Raw genomic sequence first — 24,147 nt, 5'->3', positions numbered from 1 at the left:
AAGTTGCCATAGTAACCGCTATTCATAGTTGCCGATATGTAATTGCTCCTCCCCTGGTTTCCCTTATAAGTGAAAGTTGTTTCCTCCCTGGGCCCAGTCAATCACCCCCTTCCTCCTCCCAGGTTTCGAGAACCTTCTCCTCTCTGGAGATGGTGGCTGGCTGGGGTCCCAGGACACCTCCTTTACCTTTTGATTATTGGTCTCCATGGAGTGTCAGTTCTGTGAAGTTCATCCCCTCACCTTTCCCGATTGGTTCCGCCTGTACCCACCCCCCTCCTTTATAATCCTGTCTCACCCCCTATTAAAAAAACTTTTTCCCGGTTGGTTTCCCCATGTTTGGATCCCGCAACACCTTCAATAAACCGATGTTTAACCCCCGGGAAATGGTCAGCTCCGTTCCTCCCCAATGCCAGCGGTGTGAGCCAGTCCGCAGCCAGCACAGCCCAAGGCCCTCAGACGCCGAAGGGCGCTGGCCAGGAATTGCAGAGGGGCGTCGGCCTTTCGCCCTCAGCGAGTCGGACTCTAAACTTCGGGCCACATATGCCCCCCTCTGCAGGCTTCCAACCAGCAATGATTCATTCTTGGAAAACACAGATTTCCTCAAAGTTTCATGCAAATTTTCATGGATCTGTCGGATCTCAGGATCTCAGTCCTGAGGTGCTGAGCCACCGAGAGCACCCTTGGGGGGCTCGGGAGTCCTGGAATGTTCCAGAAGTGTCTGGTGGCTGGACTTTGATCCTACACAGGAGACGACACCTGTATGAGGACAGGAGGGTTTCACCGGGGTGAATGGTGAAGGGATTGGTTAATTAGAGAGTGAAACACAGGGTTTAGGATTTATGTACAGGGGGGTTTAGAGGAGTAAAATGGAGGAATTGGGGTGTGTCCTGTCCTTCTTCTTCTTCTTCTACTCCTCCATCTTCTTTGGCCATGGTGGCACTTTTGGATTGGTTATTACTGAGAGTGCACCGAGTAATAAGAATAAATGGTATTGGGGAAAAATGATAAATATTGTACATGTAACAATGGGTATAAAGATACGTGGCTGCCCCGGAGGGCAGAGAGTGTGCTCATGGCTGACTGCTGAGCAGAGCTCTGTCAGGCCAAAAGAAAATCTTTTAGATAAACAATTAATAAACATAAAAACAGAAAGAAGAACTGAAGCCTCTTCTCGTCCTTCGATACGCGGGCTGCCCCAAGGCCACCTCGGGCCTTTCCAGGCCCCTCAAACAGCCGAGATAACCGGACATGGATCCTCTGCAGAAAGATGATACAAACCAACACGATACCAGTGCAAGTTTCATGAAACTTTTTATTCAACAAGTATTTAATTATGATTCTGCCAAGATGATCGAATGAACAGCAAGGCATAAAAAACATGAAATAGTTAAGAGATTTTTATTCTAATAGCTTTAATTACAGTGCTTGTTTGTCGAAATGAAAACTGAAAACAAGTATACAAAACAGTTGATTACTAGTTGTGTATTGAAAGCAATAAAGGTTTCCACAACACTAAATAAACCAGTTCTGATAGTTCCTCGAGTTAAAGTTTAACAGCTCCAGCTTCTTCAGTGTTTATCAAAATACAAAAGAAAAGTAAAGAGGTCTTTTTTTTATTTTTCTGATGGCAAATCTGAACCTTGCAGTATGAGGGATGCCAAGGGTTTTCACACATATACAGATATGAGATTGTTCCAAAATGGGATTGAATACTTGTAGAGTGGAATGACTCTCCAAACTCTCATGCTTTTTGTTGGTTTTTATTTTTTCCCTAGACACTATACATAGATGTTTGGTGTTTTTCATGGCAATTCTTACGTTAAGTACAGTACTTTCTGCCTATAGAGCTTAGGACTAGGACAGGCTGTGCTTCCTGTGGAAAGGTTTTGCCTTCTGGAGTGGTTTAAGCACAAGAAAAGTACAAAACACTTTTTGACAAATATGACAGGCTAAAAATGTCGACTTCTGGAAATGATTCAAGTTCAATGGAAACGAGAAATCTCACCTGAACCAAAAGTCAGATGTTTAGCATGAGTCTGCAAAGCTCATCTAAACCAGGCCCAGCAAATCTTTGAACGGTTGTGAACGGAGATGAGCACAGACTACGAGCTACAGAAAGAGCCAGAGATCTACTAATTATGATCTGTTCATTAAGCAGATGAAGCTAATTGGGTGTCAGTCATTGCTTCACCCTCTCAAAAGAATCAAGAGTCACCACCACGTTAGAGCTGGAGCAGCAGAAGCGATGTCAAACGTTTGTGTGTTTTTAAGTGTTTTTACTTTTCCTTGTCTATTTAAAAAAATACAGAATTCAGGTTAAAAACCAACCACCAAAATGGATCTCACAGATCTCACAACCCAACCAAGATGGAATCCAGCTCTACTGCACAAGGACCACTGGCAACCCTTAGTTATTAACCCACTGAATTCCCTTCCAGGTACTAAACAGTGACTCGATTCTTTACAATAAAAAAGCTGAGTAATATTGCATAGGAGTACCAGAAACTGCCTCATTGGAAACAAAAACTATTTACATTAAATAAGAAACCTAACTGTTTTCAGGCTTGTATTTGCCACATTTACAGCATGATGCAATATATACTGTGACAAAAAAGAAATGAAAACAGCTTCCGGCACTCAATACCACAAAGTAGCACAGTTTGCCACATTAGAGTAAAGCGAAGGGCGAGTAGGAGGAGATAAGAGGGAGGGTGGAAAAAGAGGGAAGAGGAAGGTTTATGGTTTCATTTCTGGTTTCTGAGCTGATTGGACAACCAGTCCAGTCCTTCATAGAGCCCGTCTCCGCTGGTGGCACAGGTGGCCTGGATGTACCAGTTCCTGTGACGGAGGGAATGCAGTCCCAGTTTGTCTGTGATTTCTGCTGCATTCATGGCGTTCGGCAGGTCCTGGGGGAAGCAACAACTGGGAGTCATTCCCTGGCACACACTTCTCTTATGGAAAATCCTTTCCTGAGGGTTTTTATCTCCTGAGAGGCCTCAGGAACAAAATGTAAATAAACAATGATTATCTGCTGCTGTGGGATGCAACAGGTGCATCTGGGATTGGTCTCATGTTGGTTGTTTCTAATTAATGGCCAATCACAGTCAGCTGGCTCGGACAGAGAGCTGAGCCACAAACCTTTGTTATCATTCTTTGCTATTCTATTCTTAGCCAGCCTTCTGATGAAACCTTTCTTCTATTCTTTTAGTATAGTTTTAATGTAATATATATAATAAAATAATGAATCAGCCTTGTGAAACACGGAGTCAGATCCTCATCTCTTCCCTTCCCTCATCCTCAGACCCCTGTGAGCACGGCCACAATTCCCCACTCCTCCATCACCAGCTTTAAAGAGCTCTCAAAACTTCTCTTCCAGAAAACCCCACTGGATTACTGTGATATTCAAGCTATTTCCCCAACATTAACAAAAGCCTCAAAGTTTAGCAACCCAGTCTAAAGCAACATTATGGAATATCTGAATATGAGGGAAGCAACAACAGTCATTCCCTGTCGCAGACATCTTTTATGAAAAATCCTTTCCTTAGGATTTTTATCTCCTGAGAGGCCTCAGGAACAAAATGTAAACATTGATTATCTGCTGCTGTGGGATGCAACAGGTGAATCTGTGATTGGCCCATGTTGGATGTTTGTAATTAATGGCCAATCACAGTCGCCTGGCTTGGACAGAGAGCTGAGCCACAAACCTTTGTTATCATTCCTTCTTTTTCTATTCTTAGCCAGCCTTCTGATGAAATCCTTTCTTCTATTCTTTTAGTACAGTTTTAATGTAACATATATCATAAAATAATAAATCAGCTTTCTCAAACATGGAGTCAGGTCCTTGTCTCCATCACCAGCTTTAAAGAGCTCTCAGAATTTCTCTTTCAGAAAACCCCACTGGATTACTGTGATATTCAAGCTATTTCCCCAATATTGACAAAAAACCTCAAAGGTTTAGAACCCAATCTAAATCAATATTATGGAATATTTGAGTGTTATCCAGCCATTCCCACAGTGCTGACACTGCTCACAATTCCAAGCCCACACTCCAAAATGATTGAAGCATAATGAAAATTGGGTGAGAAGGACTTTAGGATTCTCAAAAACACTTGGAAGGCAAATGACTGCTGACACCTGACTGTTCATCCAAGGCCTTGTAGGAACTAAAACTTTGTAAAACCCACCTCAAATTCTAACATATTATATATGTGTTGCTGCAAATGAACACATATATAATTAAAAGTCCCAGTTTGTAAAATCTCCCAATGTGATTCTCTTGGCCAAGTCTATTTAGAAGGATGATCCTTTCAAATGAGAATTTAATCCATTTTTTCTCCCTTCAACATTCCCAAATGGCCATTTACTCTGAGTTATTTATCATAACATTAAAAAGATTAAAACCAAGGTCAAGATCTGGCACTCACAAGGATGGTGGAAGCTCTCAGGGGTTCAGACAGACAGACAGACACCTTTTCTGTGCATACCTGTTTGTTAGCAAACACTAATAAAACAGCATCTCTGAGCTCATCTTCTGCCAACATTCTCATAAGCTCTTCTCTGGCCTCGTTCACACGTTCTCTGTCATTGCTGTCAACCACAAAAATCAGACCTAGAAATAAGCAAAAATAAACAAACTTGAACTCTCATGTCTGTGAGAGAGTCTGTTCTTGGTGAAAACTGGTGTTGGTTTGCGTTTGTTTTCGCAGCTTGGGTATTTTTTCTACAAAGCCATTGGGCATTTTCCAGGGAGCAGCAGCCCCTGAGATGCTGTGACAGGAGTCACACACACACAAAAAGGCCCAGGAGTGACACAAGTGACAAACTCCCAGCTCATGGGGCTGCAGAGCTTTAAGCACAGACTCTGCTTTGAAATGAGGGCAGAGCTGTGATGCTGACAGAAGAAAAAGCAAACTCCTGAGTCAGAAGGACAAGGAAGACTGGTTTGTGGAATCCTTCCCATCCCTCTCTGAACCTGCAGCGAGCAGCACACAAACACACCTTTTAGAATAACAAATATTTCCATTCTCCTCCAAGAAACTTGCAAAATGAAGTGAGTGAAGACAGCCCAAAAGCTGTGCTAGCCCCAGGAGAGCTGGGGATGAGGAGGGGGCTCACTCACCTTGTGTGTTCTGGAAGTAGTGGCGCCACAGGGGCCTGATCTTGTCCTGACCGCCCACGTCCCACACTGTGAAGCTGATGTTCTTGTATTCTACTGTTTCCACATTGAAACCTAAAAAAGAGATTGTGCCACAAATCTCACTTAAATACAGCTGGTGTGATTAGCAGGGCACACTCTCTGATTGTGAATATTTAAAAAGTTCACTTGAAATTGGAGTGACTTTAAAGCAGCAGAATTCTGATTGAAGCTCTCAAAGCAAAACCAGCTTGTGCTGCTCCCAAAATCACCCCAATGGATAAATCGAATTGCTACATGAGCAGCTACAAAAAACAAACTGTGTTGCCTTAAAAAAACCCTAACAAACAAAAAAAATCCCAAACAAGCAACCCCAATAAACAAGCAAAAAACCCAACCCCAAAAAAACAAAAAAAAAAACCCCAAAGAAACAAACTCCCCAAACAACAAAACCCTAAATAAAAAACCAACCCCAACTAAAAAATAAACCCCGAAGGAACCAAAAAAACTAAACCCCAATGCAACCAAAAAAATTACCCCAAAACAACAAAAAAAAAATAAACTCCAAAGGAACCAAAAAACTAAACCCCAAAGCAACCAAAAAAATAAAGTCCAAAGGAACCAAAAAACTAAACCCCAAAGCAACCAAAAAGCAAACCCCAATGCAACCAAAAAAATAAACTCCAAAGGAATCAAAAAAATAAACGCCAAAGGAACCAAAAAAAAAAACCGCGAAAAAACTAAAAAATAAACCCCAAAGAAAGCAAAAAGCAAACCCCAAAAAACTGAATAATAAACCCCAAAGCAACCAAAAAATAAACCCTAAAGGAACCAAAAACTAAACCCCAGATCAACCAAAAATTAAACCCCAAAACAACCAAAAAACTAAACCCCAAAACAACCAAAAACTAAACCCCAAAACAACCAAAAACTAAACTCCAAAACAACCAAAAACTAAACCCCAAAACAACAAAAAACTAAACCCCAAAGAAACAAACTCCCCCTGCAACCAACCAAACAAAACTCCCCAACCTCCCCTGGGTTTTCAGAACAGCAAATCTCAATACCTTCCAATAAAAAGAGAAAAAAAGAAAAGATGAACCCTCTGCTACTCAGTGTGACTGACAGGATGCCAGTTGGGACACAAATTGCCTTTCTGGGGCCCACAAAGGTTCATTCCCCAGGTGACTGATAGAGGGGAGTGAGAAAAGAGTCACAAAAGTGTCACAACCTCCCCTCATGACAGAATATTTGGCTGTGCCACCTTCACACCACACCTTTAACAAGTTTGTTTTAACAGCCAAGTCCTTCAATCAGCTGAGACCCAAATCTCCAAGCCATGAGTCAGAGAAACACAAAACTCTTACCTATAGTAGGAATAGTAGTTACTATTTCACCAAGTTTAAGTTTGTATAGAATAGTTGTTTTTCCTGCAGCATCCAGGCCAACCATGAGGATCCGCATTTCTTTTTTGCCAAAAAGGCCTTTGAAGAGGTTAGCAAAAATATTTCCCATGGTTCAGATGTGTTCTCACTGGCCAGTGAAGTCTGGAGGAAACAAAGATCAGAGCATCACTCATGAGTTACCAACAGTTGTGAGAACAATAACATAAAGAACCACAAAAATACCGAAGTAAGAGATAAGGTGAATCATTTCTAGACACTCCAGGCACCATTGAACATTTTTCCTGTATTGAAGCAACACAAAAATGAACCTCAGTGCTCATGAAATGACTCAGCTTGAAGTGCTTCAAATATTCTTTCAGAGATTTCAGCATTAATTGTTGTTCTCAAACTTTTGCTTGCAAAATTCACCCAGCTGACCACTTCAGGTACTTTGCTCCCCACTGTTATGGGATAATTGATCTGCAGAAAAGTGTCACCATTAAACAAACTTTTCCCAATTGACATACAGATAACATATTTCTGCTTAGCACAGCAATAGCTGGTGATTCTTTTGGGAAGGAAACTCTGAATACAGCTTGGATTTTCTCCTACTCAGAAGAGTTTCCTTCCTGTCCATCCCGAGGAAATGGTCTGTGAAGAGCACACAAACACAGAGCAGTTACTCTATTAACTATAGAAGATAGGACAGCCGAGAACTGGGACTTTAGAACATAACATGGCCTTTGAATGAAGGAGCTGTAACAGCAGAAAGCTGTAAGAATATGGCCTTCAAGGAAAAGAGCCTTGGAACATCCAGGGATTTGTGTGGTAAAGACAGCTGAGATCTGTGGCAGCCTGAGAGCTGGGACTGTATAGGGATATGCATATATTCTATGTATGTATCTAAGACAGCTGAGATCTGTGGCAGCCTGAGAGCTGGGACTGTGTGTGTATTGTCATTGTGTAACTGCTAAAAGAAAAGGGGGGAAATGTGGGGGCCTGGATAGATGGTGTAGTGTAAGACCTGTGTGGGTCTGAGTTGCTCCAAACGAGCTGCAGCTGCAAAGTCCTTGGCTGGGCAGCAGCTGTAGCTCATGAAGGTAACAAATAAATAGGGGGGGGGGGGGGGTCAAGAGCCCAAGAGGAGCCCCTGAGAGAAAGGACTGTGATGCAGAGAATGGAGAAGAGCCCCAGCAGAGAGGACAGAACAACACTGCAGTGAGGATTACAACAACTGGTGCCCCGTGTGGGGAAGAACACACAACCAAACACTGAAAGAAGGTATGGTCCCAGACAGCCGAGAGCTGTGGCAGCCTGAGAGCTGGGACTGTGTGTGTATTGTCATTGTGTAACTGTTAAAAGAAAAGGGGGGAAATGTGGGGGCCTGGATAGATGGTGTAGTGTAGGATCTGTGTGGGTCTGAGTTGCTCCAAACGAGCTACAGCTGCAGGGTCCTTGGCTGGGCAGCAGCTGTAGCTTGTGAAGGTAACTGAGATAAATAGGGGTGGGTCGAGAGCCCAGGAGGAGCCCCTGAGAAGAGAGAAAGGACTGAGCTGCAGAGAATGGAGAAGAGCCCCAGCAGAGAGGCAAGAACACTGCAGTGAAGATTACAACAATTAACAGCGGAGGGAGAGCTTCTGTAGGAAACAAACCCACATTTAATCACGTTAACGATGGAGAATTAAGAGCCACATGAAAGGAGCAGTTCAGAGGTGAGCACTTGGCTCTCCTGCCTGTGGCTGAGGTGATTCACACCAGCAGGAGCTGCTCTGCCCTGAAGGCTCACACACCTCCCTGTGTGAGGGAACTCAGCACATCACTCCTGATGTCCAGAGTCGCCAAGACAACCCTTGAGGGGCTTGGAAGCCCTGGAACGTTGCCAGAAGTGTTTGGTGGCTGGACCTGGATCCTGCACAGGACACAGCACCTGTATGAGGATGGGAGGATCACACAGGGATAAGTGGTGAAGGGACAGATTAATTATAGAGTGAAACACAGGTTTTGGAATCTCGGTACAGGGGGGAGATGGAGGAATTAGGGCGTGTCCTGTCCTTCTTCTTCTTCTTGTCACCCATCTTTGATGGTGATGGTGGCACTTTGAGATTGGTTCTTACTGAATGTGCGCTTGTCAATAAGGGTGAAAGGTATTGGGGAGAAAAGGTAAATATCTTACACGTAGTTTTTGGTGGGGGCCTGAATATATGTTGTATTGTAAGACCTGTGTGGGTCTGAGTTGCTCCAAACGAGCTGCAGCTGCAAAGTCCTTGGCTGGGCAGCAGCTGTAGCTTGTGAAGGTAACAAATAAATAGGGGTGGGTCGAGAGCCCAGGTGGAGCCCCTGAGAAGACAGGAAGGGCTGGGCTGCAGAGAATGGAGAAGAGCCCCAGGAGAGAGGCAAGAACACTGCAGTGAAGATTACAACAATTAACAGCGGAGGGAGAGCTTCTGTAGGAAACAAACCCACATTTAATCATGTTAACGATGGAGAATTAAGAGCCACATGAAAGGAGCAGTTCAGAGGTGAGCACTTGGCTCTCCTGCCTGTGGCTGAGGTGATTCACACCAGCAGGAGCTGCTCTGCACTGAAGGCTCACACACCTCCCTGTGTGAGGGAACTCAGCACATCACTCCTGATGTCCAGAGTCGCCAAGACAACCCTTGAGGGGCTCAGAAGCCCTGGAACGTTGCCAGAAGTGTTTGGTGCCCAGACCTTGATCCTGCACAGGACACAGCACCTGTATGAGGATGGGAGGGTCACACAGGGATAAGTGGTGAAGGGATAGATTAATTATAGAGTGAAACACAGGTTTTGGAATCTCGGTACAGGGGGGAGATGGAGGAATTAGGGTGTGTCCTGTCCTTCTTCTTCTTCTTGTCATCCATCTTTGATGGTGATGGTGGCACTTTGAGATTGGTTCTTACTGAATGTGTGCTTGTTAATGGGAGAAAAGGTAAATATCTTACACGTAGTTTTTGGTATAAAAATAAGCAACTGCCCCGAGGGCAGTCAGTGTGCTCATGGCTGGGGACCTCTGTCGGGCCAGGAGAAAATGTTGTAGATAAGAATTAATAAACAACACTGAAGAACTGAAAAACCTGAAGACTCCTTTCATGCTTTGGAGCGTGGGCTGCCCCAAGGCCACCCAGAGCCTTTCCAGGCCATTAGAACAGCACAGGGACAGCTGAGCCCTTGGCACCTCACCCAGCCCAAACCCCCTTTCCAAAGCCACTCCTGCAAGGTCCCAGCAGGGCTGAACCCAGCAATTCCCACCCATGGCTGTGCCCTGGGCTCAGCCCTGCACAGGGACAGCTCACAGCTCCCTGAGGCTGCCACAGCAGCTCTCAGGTGGCAGGGTAAGAAAAGATAGAGCCCAACTGAAAATTCAAGTTTCAGACCAGATGCACCATTCAAAGCGTGAGTTTCCTGTAAACCGAACCACATTTAAAGCATAACGTGTAGTTTGAGTCATCTCTGGAAATGTTCTGTATTTCATGATGAAGCAAAACTCTCCCTAGAAAGAGAACAGAATATCTATACAGAATACCTATAGATTTATCTTTACAGAATATCTATTTATTTATCCTTATAGAATATCTATTCCATTTGTCTTTACAGAATACCTATTTATCTCTACAGAATATGTATTTTATTTATTTTTACAGACTATCTATTTATCTTTACAGAATATCTATTCTATTTATCTCTACAGAATATCTATTTATCCTTATAGAATATATATTCTATTGATCTTTACAGAATATCTATTGACCTTTACAGAATTTATTGATCAATAAATTCTATTCTAATCTATTCTATTGATCTTTACAGAATTTATTGATCAATTTATTTATTGATCTTTACAGAGTATCTATTTATCCTTACAGAATATCTATTTACTTATCTCTACAGAATATCTATCTATTGATCTTTACAGAATATCTATTAATTTATCCTTATAGAATACCTATTCTATTTATCTTTACAGAATATCTATTTATTTATCTCTAAAGAATATATATTTATTTATCCTTATAGAATATCTATTCTATTTATCTTTACAGAATACCTATGTAAGAACACTCCAGCAGGATTTGGACTGACAAGCACAGCACCAAAGCTTTTTCCTTTCCCCACTGTGCCCAGTCTGAGGCCTGGCTGCCCCCCCTGCACTCAGCAGCTCTGTCACTTCAGGAGCTTTGCTGGACACAATTTTTAACCCAAAAGTTCAAGTCTGTCCCATTCACCAATCCCAGCTGCACAGGGAAGTTCAGAGTCCACTCCAGGCTGTCAATCCCCACACACCAACTGAGTCACAGATCTGTTTATTTTGTATGACTGAAGCTTTAAAACTCAACTCCTCTACAAACCAGACTGGGGATTAAAACCAAAGGGGAGGTTTCAAACTTCTATTATTCCACCATTTCCTTTTGTATTTCTGCAACAGCACCGTGGATATCCCACCCCCACTGGAATAGATGAAGGCTGTATAAACAGGAAGGTTCATTAGGAAGCAGAGAAAACAGTTTTGCTGCAATCCTGGTTTCTCCACAGCAGGAAATCTCCCATCCCAGTGTGCTGCAGGGCAGGGAGGCTGCAAAGCTTCCCTTTGTCTGGCTGCTCATGCCACCTCTATCTCCTGCTTCATCTGGAAAGCAGCAGCCAGGCCTGGACTGTGACCTTTGAGCAGAGCTCACACAAACGGCCTGCAAGGGCTCTCACAGCCAGGGAACCTCAGGATGCTGCACAGTGAACGCCTTTCTTTGCTTTGCACTCGTTTAAAACCATAACAGTGTCCTGGGGTGACGTTATGATGCTTGTGTATCCCCATTCATCTGTTCTGTGCCTTTAAGAGCAGCTCTGAAGAGTGGAAGTTTTGTTTGGGTTTCTCTTATCAGGGACACAGAGACAGGCGGTACATAGGGCTGGTTTGCACTTCCAGCTTCAGCTTGCTGCTTTTGCTTCTGCTCTGCTTTGGCCTCTGCTTATTAGCTAGTTCTAGCTAACAGCCCACACTGTTTCTCCTCTCCTGTTCCTGTGACATCTGAACCTGTTCTGGACTGGGACCCGGAGCCGGAGGGACTGAGAACAGAGCAACCACCCCCGACAGAGACTTTCTGATTTTGCCATCTTTCTCAGAGCGGTGTCACCGGGTATTGTTCATTTTGTGTGCTGGGGGTGCTGGGCCAGTCAAACAAACAGGTTCTTTCCACCTCTCTCCGAGGAATTTTTTCCCGAACTGGTTGGGGGGAGGGGCCGTGTGGGTTTTGCTTTCTGGAGGGGCCCAAACAAATTTGCCCTAAACCAGGACAACGGGTTACATCAGATGCTTGGACTGATCACAGTAATTAGTAAAAAAGAGCAAAATCCTATAAAATCCTGCCATTTCCATCCAGGAGAGCTCTGCACACACTGGAGAAGCCCAGGCTGCTGAAGGAGCTGCTGGTACTTGGCACTACCAGCAGTGAATCCTGTCAGATCCTGTGTCACAGACATTTCTTCATAGAAATCCTTTCTTTGGGATTTGTCCCTCTTCTGGGAAGCAGAGCCCCAGAAAAAGAATGTAAACAAATTGTTATCAGCTGCTGTGAAAATGTGGCAGGGGTTCCTGTGATTGGCCCCCTTTCCATGTGTACCATCAAGGGCCAATCACAGGAGCGGCTCAGGGGAGATTCCCTGAACACAGAACTTTGTTATTCATTCTTTTCTATTCTATTCTTAGCTTAGCAGCCTCTGCAAGCTCTCTCTTTATTCTTTTTAGTATAGTTATCATGTATTATATATCTTCTATCAATAAATCAAGCCTTCTGATCAAGAAACAAGATTCTCGTCCTTCTCTCACCACAGTGACCGTCTAAGGACACTGCAATAGATCCTGGTTTTCCAATTTCCAGGTCAAGCCTGCCCTTTGCCATTGAAGCTGCTTTTACACCACCATCCTCTCTATTTTTACTTTTTGTGAAGATTAAGAAGTTAAGATCTATTTCAGCACTTGGTTTCCAGCTCCCCTCTTGTTCTCTTCCCCATCCCTGCTATCCAAACCGAGTCTGTAACTTTATTTGGTACTTCAGGGTAGGTGGCATTACAAAAAGTCACATTTATTTTTACAGGCAGCACAGTATAGTTTACAGCCCACTCCTGCAAGAAAAGCATGTTTACAAGTTGACTAAAAAGTAGCTGAATCCTTGCTGTCTAAAAGAAGAAAAAAATCAGGAGAAATCCATCTGTAAAAGAAATTGTTTTGGTTCCCATCAGGGTTTTGTTGGATGGGGCTGGGGCAGGGGCCTTGAGCAGAAATTCCTGCTTTTCCCACAGGAAGGAACTCACACTCAGGGTTTGTGCTGCTCCCTCCTCTCCCTGCAAAGCCTCAGGAACTGCCTGGGTTAATTCAGCTCAGCTGAGGGATCACGGGACTGCTCCCTCTGCCTTCAATTCCCACCATCAGAAAGTGCACGGCTTGAAAAGCCTTCAATTTTCTTATTTATCAAGCAAAAAAACCTGTTATCTTCCAGGCATTATCACCCCCTTGTCTCACCAATACCTGTATTCCTTATTGCATTTAACTTCCTCAGTAATTGCTTCACCGACCCTTTTAGGAGCACAAGTTGGATAAAACCCCTGAAAACATAAAAGACTCCGATTTGTGAGCTGCTTGTAGCGCTCGAGCACATCTTCAAAAGAGGGATCCATCAGGCTGAGCGGGAACATTTGAGTATGAAAGGGACCGATCTGAACGAACAGCAGCGAGGATTTTCCCTCAGCACTGCAGTGTCCGTCTGTCTGTCCCTCCCCCTGAGCAGCGCTAAACCCGTCGGGCAGGTTGGGCCGAGCACAGCAGCGCGTTTCAATGGGGAAGTTGCAGTTTCGTTTCATGAAACAAAAGCGTTTTCAGCTGTAAGTGATCCACTGAGAGGAGCCATGAGGAGAACAGGCAGCCTTTACAGGCAGCCTTTAGCAGAGAGGAGTTAAAAATGAATGAGAGTCTGCAATAGCAGCAGCCCGGGCTTGTTAAAGTGATATGGCCCATGAGGAAAAGCAGAATCTGCTTTTATTAATTGGAGGTGGTTAAAAAGAAAAAGAGCTCTGAGGAATAACTCAAGGCCAAAGAGCACTAAACAATTCATCATGCTGCAGAATTTTATATTTAAATGCATTAAAGTCGTTTCATTCAGGTTGGTATCATGAGATGTCCAATGTGCTGCTTGACCTGCAAACTCCTTGGGTGAGCCTGGTGAACATCTCCATGTGTGTATGACCAAAAAGCAAAATAAACCTTAAAATTCCCAAAAACCTCAGCTTTACACCTCTGGAAAAGTTAGACATTAAACTTCCCTAAGACAGGAATTGTTTCATTTAAATTTACACCATTTCTTTAAACACACCAGAGCCAAAATGAGAGGATACCACATGCATTATTGCAAACTGTACTGCAGCATAAAATTCAATTTATTTCACTTCTACACACAGCACTTACCACACGAGGCTCCCACAGTGAATAAATAAAGCTCCAAACTCTGCAAGTGTTAAAATCCAGCTGGCTGGGCCCGTGGTTTTGGCAATGTGAAAATCCCAGCAGCCACCAACACTGCAGGGAGTGGAAGCAGCAGAGCTCCAAGGTCCTCTCCAACCCAAACCATTGCAGGATTTTATGGTGCTGATAAAATCAAGGCAAGTTCAAGTCTCTGTTCCTGCCCTGGCCAGCAGCTGGGACAGGACAGAGGGCATTTGCTGTCCCTATTCTGTTTAAATGCCATTTTTAAGGAGAGATAAACACCAATGGCACACTGAGCTACACAGCTTCAATGTTTAATATTTAACACCCAAAAGCTGCAGGTTTACCAAAAATCTCCTTCCTGCACCTTGGCAAGTAAAACTGGCCTGTTTATAAAAGCAATGGATTCACTACCAAAATTCCATCTCTGCTTGTCAGCTCCATGTCTAAACCAATTAAAAAAGCCCCAAATCCATAATTCCTAACCAGGTATTAACATGCAGGTTCTATCAGTTACAGGGAATAAAAATGGATCAATTTGTTATTTAGCAAAATATTGATTTGAAATTCAGCCAGTTGTCACTACTTGGACTGGATCATTCTTTCTCATTTATAGCATTCTAAAATGTTTTAAATTAAATTATCAAGAGAAGCAAAATATTCACACATGAAATCAGCAAAGCAGTGTGCAAATAAGAGGTGAGAATGCATTTTTTAAAAAACCTATGCAACTCCAACAGCTGTTGGTGTAACATTCAAGAACAACTGGCAAATAATTTAAAGTGCAAATCTAACCTGACAGCTTGTTATTAACGATATAAAATGTGATTTAAAGGAGAATGTGAGAAGAGATCCAACGAGAATAGAACACTGCTAAAATTCAGGATTAATGCACAGCCCCAGAGTTTCACACCCCCACTCAGCAGGGAACAGCACTGATGTGTTCTCTTCAACTTGAAACCATTTCTTTACAGATTCAAGTGTTCTGTTACAGCAAATTTTGGAAACACCTCTTTATATATAGCCAGGGTGGCCCAACACTATCCCAGTACAGTTCTATTCAACTATTTTTAGAAATTGTTTACTGCCCTTGCACATCTGCTAAGCTGAGAGATGAAATCCACTCAAACCCTTCCACTTTGGGGCCTTAGGACTGAAATGGAGCTGAGATAATTTTGATTTGAGCTCTTTGGGCCATATCAGCACGAGGAGGGATGGGATGGATTCCCAGGCTGGCCCTTTGCTCACCTGGTGATTCACGATCCTGCACAAACAGCTCTGGCTGTGGCAACAACATCTTCCCACAGCTCCTCATTAATATCAGTCCTAGCTCCTTGAGAATTTTAATAATTAGAACCAGAGGAGTGTTAATTGTGGAGATCCACACTGACCACTGGCACCGTTTTGCCCAGTTCACACTGGGGGTGCTTGGTATGGAAAAGGTCCTGAAGGATCACAACTGGTTATTTGAGGGGAGAAGCAGTGAAATCCAAGTTAAACACACAGAACTGCTGGACTTGGCCACCAAAGGCTTGCAAACTAAAAAGAGTCCAACAGCACTGTGGTTGTGCAAGGCAGATGGGAGGACAAGACTCCAGGTGAGAGGAAAGTTCCTTTTCCAGCAGCTTTGTGTACCCCAAGGAGGTTGAACACCCCCCTGTGTACACACCTTCCCCAGACAGGACATGCCCCACATCCTCCTGGGAGCACCGGGCTTGGAGGGGCAGAAAACAGAAAATAATCCCACTTACAAGTGAAATTACATTTCAAAACAAGGATAAAATGGGGAAAGTTCCCTTTGGGGTCATGCATTTTCTCAGACATGAGCAAAACTCACTCCTAAAACACCCAGAATAAAAAGTTCCAGTATCAGAGTGGGCTGCTTGACTTGATACTCAAACCCCAAATAAGAATTATTCCTTATTCTCACCCTCAAGCAGGGAAAGCAAACTGCTGCTGTTTCACAACAAAACTTCCAATTATTTACAGATTTATGCACTTGAGAGCACACAAACCAAGCCAGAGGGGACACAGGTGAGTGAATTCCCTCACCCTTTCACCCAAAGCAATTATTCCAACAGCGAGAGCAGCCCAACACACAAAATCAGTGCCTAAAACCAACCCCAAACACTTTCCTTGCAGAGAACCCCTTTATCCACAAGGCTGTGTTCCTATTTTATTCCACTATAAACCTCATGAATAAAAGCCAAATAAAAGATCTGAAAAAGGACAGGCTGACAGGTGAAAAGCACAGAGGGAGCTGCATCCATGCTCTGCTCACTCAGGAAATATTGTGGTGCCAAAAATGAAGTCGTGAACCCCAAGAATGGCCTTGGGGTTTCTGCTTTCTGCTCACCAGTTCAGCACTGGGTACACTGGTGTGAGAACTGGTGGGTACAGAGAATTTCTTTTCTTTAAGATAAGCAGGGCACAGTTGGGGTGGGTGGTTTTTTTTGGTTTTGAGGCTGAATTGTTCCTGAGCTCAAAATCTCCAATTTTAAGCCAAATATCCTGTTATTCATTCCTGGGAACTGGGCATTAAATCAACATTTACACTGCTAGCAGAAATGGCAAGAGCTCACGGGAGAGCTCCATCCAGCAATGAAATTGGCTTTGGTTTGGGGGAAATGTCAAAGCAGAGGCAGAGGAGCAGGGGGTGAAGAAGAGCTGTCAGACACGAGGGTTTTATGAGAAATGAAACATCAGCAAAGCTCCAGCACAGCCCCTCCGACGTCTGCGTGCGTTCAAAATAAGGAATAAAATCGGAAAGGAAAAAATGCTGAATTACACAGAAAAAACAGCTGCTCTAGTAGGAAGCTGATTCTGAACTTCTTTACTCATCAGTTAAAGAAAGAAAGGGAATAGCACAAGCTCTGTAGCATTCCAGGAGCAGAACTTCCAAGAGATTGCTAAAAAAAGAATCAGAACTATTTCTTTTCAGATAAAGTTAGCTCACGTTCACTAAATTTATCCACTGGAAAGCAAGCTGGATGCTTGGGAAGGCTGCTGAAATCTCGCTTGAAAGCCCATCTTTATAAAGCACAGAAAGAAAAGCCTCTGGGATGTGTAAAGGTGGTTGTTTAAATTTCATTTAATAACTGCCATTTCAGCTGCAATCCTGCGTTTGGAGTTTCTCCTCCTTCCACAGATTCAGTCATCAATGGCTCAGCTGATAATTATCTGTACAAACCTCGTGCAGAGTTTGGTGAATTCCCAGGAGCAGAACGCAGCCCCGACTCCCACACAGCTCGCAAAGCCGTGCCTGGTGCTCCCCCCACTCGGGCAGCGTGACTAACACTCACACGGAACTCGGCTCCTGCCAGGCCCTTCCACATTCCAGCTATTTCACAACCGAGGAAACGCTCGGAGAGCGCCCTGCGAGCTCCTCCTCAGCCCATTTACACCCAGGGCTTTGACTTTTAACAGGATTTCCATCACAAACGCAGAGCTCTTCTGAGGGGAGGGCGGCTCTGCTTCTGAGCCATTTGAATTCCTGATGTTCCATCGGTGCAGGAAGCACCAAGGGACTTGGCAAAGCTGCGGAGTTGGAGAGGTTCAATCGAGGTGAGTTTCCTCACCCTTTCACCCAAAGCAATTATTCCAACAGGGAAAGCAGCCCAGCAGCACTGCAGACGTGTTTGTAGCAGAGAAAAATCAGTGGCATCAAACCAACCCCCAAAACTTTCCTTTCAGAGAACCCCTTTATCCATACTCCTGTTTTATTCCATTATAAACCCCACGAATTAAAGCAAACCAGCAATCCTCCACTTGAGCCACACTTCCTTTTTTTTCCCCTCAGAAGCGCTCTAAATCAGCAGCAAAAATAGCAAGAAAGATTGCTGAATGACCTTGGAAAAATCCACTTTGCCTCGAGTTTCTCCTCCTGGAAAATCAGGTTAATGGAATACCCTGCCAAGGGGTGCAAGACAGAGCTCAAAGTATTAAACAAATACTCGGAATTTTCGTTATTGACAAAGCCACAATTTCAACAGCAGACCTCTGGCCGGGACTGTAATCAACCTGCGGAATTTGCTTTGGCAGGAGCGGAGCGGCAGAGCCACAAGGTCAATGTCAAAACCAGCACCACAACAACATTTGGGGCAGTTTCTATGGCCAGGCTGAGTTTTGGCCTCGCTGTGCTATCACTCCATCACTTTATCAGCCCCGAAGTATCACGTTCGCCTCGCACAGAGGCACGATGGAGTATTTTCAGGCAGAATATAATATCCTTATCCTCCCACCGGGAGCTGCCGGGCCAAGGAAAGCTGATCTCCCACACCACGGAACGCAAGGCGATGCACGGCAAACAAGAATTGTTTGCTCCACGATAAAGCTCAACTCCTCTGCCCGGCAAAAAAAAGCACCAAGTCAGCAGCCGAGGGCTTACAGAGAATCAACCTCTGCCCCAGCAGCTCCATCCGAGGCTGCTTTTCCCCGCCCCACTGAGGGTTTTAGGGGGAGAGCACAAGGAGGAAACGCCGCTCCTTGCTCGGGCGGGGCAGGGGCCGGAATGAGCGAGTTTGGGGAAGGGAGGACAAACCCATCCCGTCGGATCCCATCGCTAGAGGGAGCGGAGAGGGGCCTTGTGCAGCTGCTGCCGAGCTGGAGCGATTCCCCTTTCCCAGCCCTGCCTATCCCGGATCCCGGCCCTTCCCACCCCATCCCACCCACGGGAGGGAAGCGAAAGGCCCGACCCCCCCCCACCCCCGGCCCCACAGATGTGCAGGAAGGGACGGATGGGGCAGCGCCGCTCCTGGAGGGTCTGTGGGGGAAAAGGAATGAGTAAGGATGAGGTGGAGTGAGAAGGAATTAAAAGGAATGAGAAGGAAAAAAGAGGAAAGAACAGCCCGGCCCCGCTGCCTCAGCGCCCGCCTCGCCTTAGCGCCAAGGCCGCGGGATGCGGGCGGGGGCGCAGCGCGACGGGCCGAAGTGGGGAAAAGAGGCTCGAAAAGAGGGAAGAAGGAGGTGTCGGCAAACCCACCGGCGTCGTCGGGAGGCGCGGGCCGTGGGTCTGGCTGCGCTCGGAGGGTCCCGCTCGGAGCCCGCTCGCCCCGGCCGCGATCCGCCCTGGAGCACAAGATGGCGGCGCGATGCGGCCACGTCAGTGCCCGCCCCGCGCGAGGCACCACGGGGAGGCGAGGAGGGAGCGGGGGGCGTGGCCTGCGCGCGGGGGGCGTGGCCAAGCCGGGCTGCCGCAGGGCCGGGATGCGCGGGGGGCGTGGCATAGAGACGCAGTGGGCGTGGCCACGACGAGAGTGACAGATCCGTTAGACCGGGGGCGTGGGCTGGAGCGAGTGGGCGTGGCTATAGCGGGAGTATCCACTCCTGGAAGGCGCGGGGGCGTGGCCTGCGGGATGGCCGCGCCCACTCTGCAGCTCGTGAGCGGAGCGGGAGCGGGGCCGGGATCCCGCGGGAATGCGGGAATGGGATGGGATGGGATCAATGGGATGGGGTTAGTCGGGACCGTGCCTGCCCTCCCTGCACGGCTCCCCTTCCTCTGCCCTGTGCCCTCCCCTTTCCCTGCGCTGTTCCCTCTTCCCTTCACCCTTCTTTCCCTGTTTCCCTTTCCCCGCAGCGCTCCTTCACCTTCTCTGCAGCATTCCTCCCCTTTCCCTGCTCTGTTCTTACTTCCCTGTACCCTTCCTTTCCCTGCCCCGTTCCCCTTTCCCTGCACCATTCCTCCACCTTCTCTGCACCAGTCCTTCCCTCTTCCCTGCACTGTTCCCCCTTCCCTTCATCGTTACCCCATTCCCTGTATCATTCCCCTTTCCCGACACCATTCCCCCATTCCCTGCACCATTCCCCCTTTGCTTGTACAGTTCCTTCATCTCTGCCCCATTCCTTCCCTCTTCCCTGCACCGTTCCTCTCATCCCTTCATCATTCCCCCTTTCCCTGCACCTTTCTCCTTTTCCTGTGCTGTTCCCACTTCCCTTCACCGTTTTTTCCTTGTTCCCTGCATCCCTCATCATTCCCCTTTTTCTGCCCCATTCCTCCTTTCCGTGCACCATTCCCTACACCATTTCCCTTTTCCCTGCACCATTCCCCCTGCCTTTCCCCATTCCCTACACCATTCCCTGCCCCATTCCCCTTTCCTTACACCATTCCCCCCTTCCCTGCCCAATTCCCCTTGTCCCCCTTTCCTTACACCATTCCCTGCCCCATTCCCTACACCATTCCCACTTTCCTTACACCATTCCCTGCCCCATTCCCCATTCCCAAATCACCCAATGATCCTCTCTGAGCTCTCCCACCCTGGCTGCTGCTCCAGCCTCTCTGTGCCTCAGTTTCCCCAAACAAGGAAAATTTCTTTTAATTTTATTGTTTTTTAACCTAAGCAGTTAATTTTTGTTATTTAAACTAATAGTGATTCATTTTACCTTACACAGCACAGAGGGAACAGGTCAGCACAGCAGAATCTTAACTCCACATGGAAAGGGGATGATTCACATGGCTCCAAAAAGAGAATAATGCCTATGGTTCCAAAGCTCAAGAAGTTGCTGTAAAAACAACTGTGCACAATAAATTTAGGTTTATCTCCTTTCTGTTTTGGGTTAACTTTGAGATAAATTGAGGCAGTGTGCTGTCCCAGGCTAAATACTAAATCCTTTGTTAATGAGAAGCAGGAAGCCACCAAAACTGCTTATTTGCAGATTTCCCCCTGATGCTCATAGGAAATGAGTGCCTCAAAGACCTCCATCCCCTGCCCAACAGGGCTGAAATCACCCAGAATTACACAGAAGGCAGACAGGCAGATGGGAGTGAGCCCAAAATCTTCTTTTGCTTAAAAAATTGGGTTACACTCAAGAGAAATGGCAGTAACAGGGCTGAGAGGTGCCAGGAGGGAGCCTGGGCGGGAGGCAAAATCATCCCTGGGCTTCTTCCAGGGAGGCACCACCCCCAGGCACAACAGGTTTAAATTTGTATTATTATTTTGCTTTAAAAAGCCCCTAAATTGCATTAAATCTCCCCAGAGGGTCACTCAGCACCAGCAGCACCGATGGGCTGAGAAAGTGACAGCAAGGACGTGCTGAAAAATCAAATTAATCCTGTTTTTGAGCTGGCTGAAATGGGGGTTCAGGTAGAGGAGAGCTGTTCCAGGGCACAGATTGGTGCCCACCTCAATGCCCAGGCATGGACAGCTCCCATTGGCATCACAGATGTCCCTGTCCGCTGGTTATCCCTGGATTTGGGACCTGTTTGGGACACAGCAGCCCCCAGGACCTGCTGTAAGAGCTGAACCAAAAATACCCAGTGAGATTTAAGGAGAAAAAGGAGATTTTGCACTTGCTTACGGCTCCTGGGGAGGAGCTGCCTCTGTCCTTGCTGGATATTTTGGGTGAGCCCTGGGGCAGGAGCTGAGCTGGGAGGCTCTGTGTGTCTGTGACAGGAGGAAGCTGCTTCCAAATCAGCAGCAAAATCCCAAATAGAAATCCTTTCCTTAGGATTTTTCCTCCTGAGAAGCTGAGAGGCCTCAGGAACAAAATGTAAACATTGATTATCTGCTGCTGTGGAATGCAACAGGTGGATTTGTGATTGGTCTCATGTGGTTGTTTTTAATTAATGGCCAATCACAGCTGGCTCAGACAGAGAACTGAGCCACAAACCTTTGTTATCATTCTTTCTTTTTCTATTCTTAGCCAGCCTTCTGATGAAATCCTTTCTTCTATTCTTTTAGTATAGTTTTAATGTAATATATATAATAAAATAATAAATCAGCCTTGTGAAACATGGAGTCAGATCCTCATCTCTCACCTCATCCTGGGGGTCCTCACAAACACCACAGTTCCTCCTCTCAATCATGCAAGGAACAGGATGGCTTTGATTTGTTCCGTGTCTGCCAGGTCCCTCAAGGGGATTCCATCCCAGGGGTGTCACAGACATCTTCCATGAAAATCCTTTCCTTAGGTTTTTTCCTCCTGAGAAGCTGAGAGGCCTCAGGAACAAAATGCAAACATTGATTTTCTGCTGCTGTGGAATGCAACAGGTGCATCTGTGATTGGTCTCATGTGGTTGTTTCTAATTAATGGCCAATCACAGCTGGCTCAGACTCACTGTTCGAGCCACAAACCTTTGTTATCATTCTTTCTTTTTCTATTCTTAGCCAGCCTTCTGATTAGATCCTTTCTTCTATTCTTTTAGTATAGTTTTAATGTAACATATATAATGAAATAATAAATCAGCCTTGTGAAACATGGAGTCAGATCCTCATCCTCAGACCCCTGTGAACACAGTCACACATCCCCAAATCCCTGCTGGGCGCAGCTGAGCAGAGCCCTTGTTTCACAGTCCTTGTTTCACAGCCCTGTCTCCATGCCCGGGCAGTGAACCAGATCAGGGCTGCTCTGAGTTAAAAATAACCCTCCTCTCCTTTTCTTTTCCTTTTTTTTCCTTTTTCCTTTTGCTTTATTTTTAACCCAGAGCAGCTCCTCCTTTCAGCTCACTCGGAGGAGAAGATGCTCAACCCCACTGGGGTGAGAATCCAGCTGCAGAGCAGCTCAGGGGAGGTTATTTCACATTATCACCCATGAGCCATCACCAGGGAGATCTGATTTCATTATCCTCATCCTCTGATTTCATTATTCTCGTCCTCAGTGGACGCTGAGCTCGAGGTCTCATCCCTCTGATTCATTCCTAGCTGGAACCCTTTGCCCTGTGACTCACAGCATTCGTGGAAGGAAAAGAGGCCTCAGTTTCTTCTTCAGAAGTGCCCTTTGCTTCCTCTATCCTAAGAAAAAAAAACATGTTTTTTTTTTCTTTTTGGGAGAAGGACAAAACAGGGCAGATCTGCTCATTCTCAGGGCAGCTCAGCTGATTTTTCTGGGTGCTCCCAGGGTTCCAGAAAAACCCCTTGGATTTTCCTGGAAGGCCCCTTTGGAGCTGGAGAGTTTTCCTCCCTGCTGGGAGCCTCTGATGACAAATCTGCAGCTGAGCTACACCCTGTTCTTGCTGCCCTTTTGGATTTAAAAAAAATAAAAAAGAAAAAAGAAGTGTTTGTGCAAGGAGGTTTCTGAGGTTATAAAAATATCACCTGGAGTCTCAGAGCTCTTCCCAAGCTGTGCTTTTCCTTCTGCATCTTCCCCCAGGGAAAATCACCACAGGCTGGATCTGCTCTTGCTTCAGGGTCCCCCAAAATAATCTTTGGTGGGCAAGCTGTCTTTATTGAGAAGATTCTTGGTGAGAATATTTGGGATATTGGGGTGGTGGAGACCCCTGAGCAGGTGACAATGATGTCCGAGCATTAAATCCCTGCTGGTGGGGATGGAAAAGCAATTTTGGGGTGGAAACCCATCCCAAAAGGGTGGAAGGGGCTGAAGGACACCAGGAGCCATCACTGCTCCATTTTCTGCTGCCCTGGAGCTCCTGGTTGCTGTTAGTTTGAGGATTTCTTGGTGGGAATATTTGGGATATTGGGATGGTGGAGACCCCTGAGGAGATGGCAGCAATCTCCAACCATGAAATCTCTTCTGGTGGTGATGGAAAATTAATTTTGGGGTGGAGACCCATCCCAAAAGGATGGAAGGGGGTGAAGGACATGGGGACCCATCACTGCTCCATTTTCCCTGGAGTTCCTGGCTTCTGTCAGGTTGAGGATTTCTTGGTGAGGTTGTTTGGGATAAAGGGGTGGTGGAGACCCCTGAGCAGCAAAGTCTGACCATTAAGTCCCTCTTGGTGGTGATGGAAAAGTAATTTTGGGGTGGACACTGACCCCAAAAAAGTGGAAGGGGCTGAAGGGCATGGGGACCCATCACTGTTCTGTTTTTTGCTGCCCTGGAGCTCCTGGTGGTGATGGAAAAGTAATTTTGAGGTGGTGACCCATCCCAAAAGGGTGGAAGGGGCTGAAGGACACCAAAGTCCATCACTGCTCCATTTTCTGCTGCTCTGGAGCTCCTGGCTGCTGTCAGGTTGAGGATTTCTTGGTGAGAATATTTGGGATATTGGGGTGGTGGAGATATTGGGATAGTGGAGGCCCCTGAGCAGGTGGCAGTGATGTCTGAGCATTAAATCTCTCCTGGTGGTGGTGGAAAAGCAATTTTGGGGTGGAAACCCATCCCAAAAGGGTGGAAGGGGCTGAAGGACACCAGGAGCCATCACTGCTCCATTTTCTGCTGCCCTGGAGCTCCTGGTTGCTGTCAGGTTG

General features: G+C 45.9%; 1 protein-coding gene across 1 annotated transcript; it reads right to left on the bottom strand.

Moving 5' to 3' along the window:
• Window positions 1-1,292: 1,292 nt before the first annotated feature.
• ARF1 (ARF GTPase 1) lies at window positions 1,293-19,149 on the bottom strand. The gene is made up of 5 exons (XM_074540518.1): window positions 18,990-19,149; window positions 6,502-6,681; window positions 5,120-5,230; window positions 4,485-4,609; window positions 1,293-2,906 (listed from the first exon to the last, which is right to left on the bottom strand). The coding sequence occupies exons 2-5, from the start codon at window positions 6,647-6,649 to the stop codon at window positions 2,745-2,747; spliced, it is 546 nt and encodes a 181-aa protein (XP_074396619.1). The 5' UTR covers window positions 6,650-6,681; window positions 18,990-19,149; the 3' UTR covers window positions 1,293-2,744.
• Window positions 19,150-24,147: the final 4,998 nt, after the last annotated feature.

Source organism: Zonotrichia albicollis, chromosome 1 (genome assembly GCF_047830755.1).
Source record: "Zonotrichia albicollis isolate bZonAlb1 chromosome 1, bZonAlb1.hap1, whole genome shotgun sequence".
In the NCBI taxonomy this organism is placed as follows: Eukaryota; Metazoa; Chordata; class Aves; order Passeriformes; family Passerellidae; genus Zonotrichia; species Zonotrichia albicollis.
Note: the sequence above shows the minus strand (reverse complement) of the source record. Positions and strands in the feature narration are given on the sequence as shown.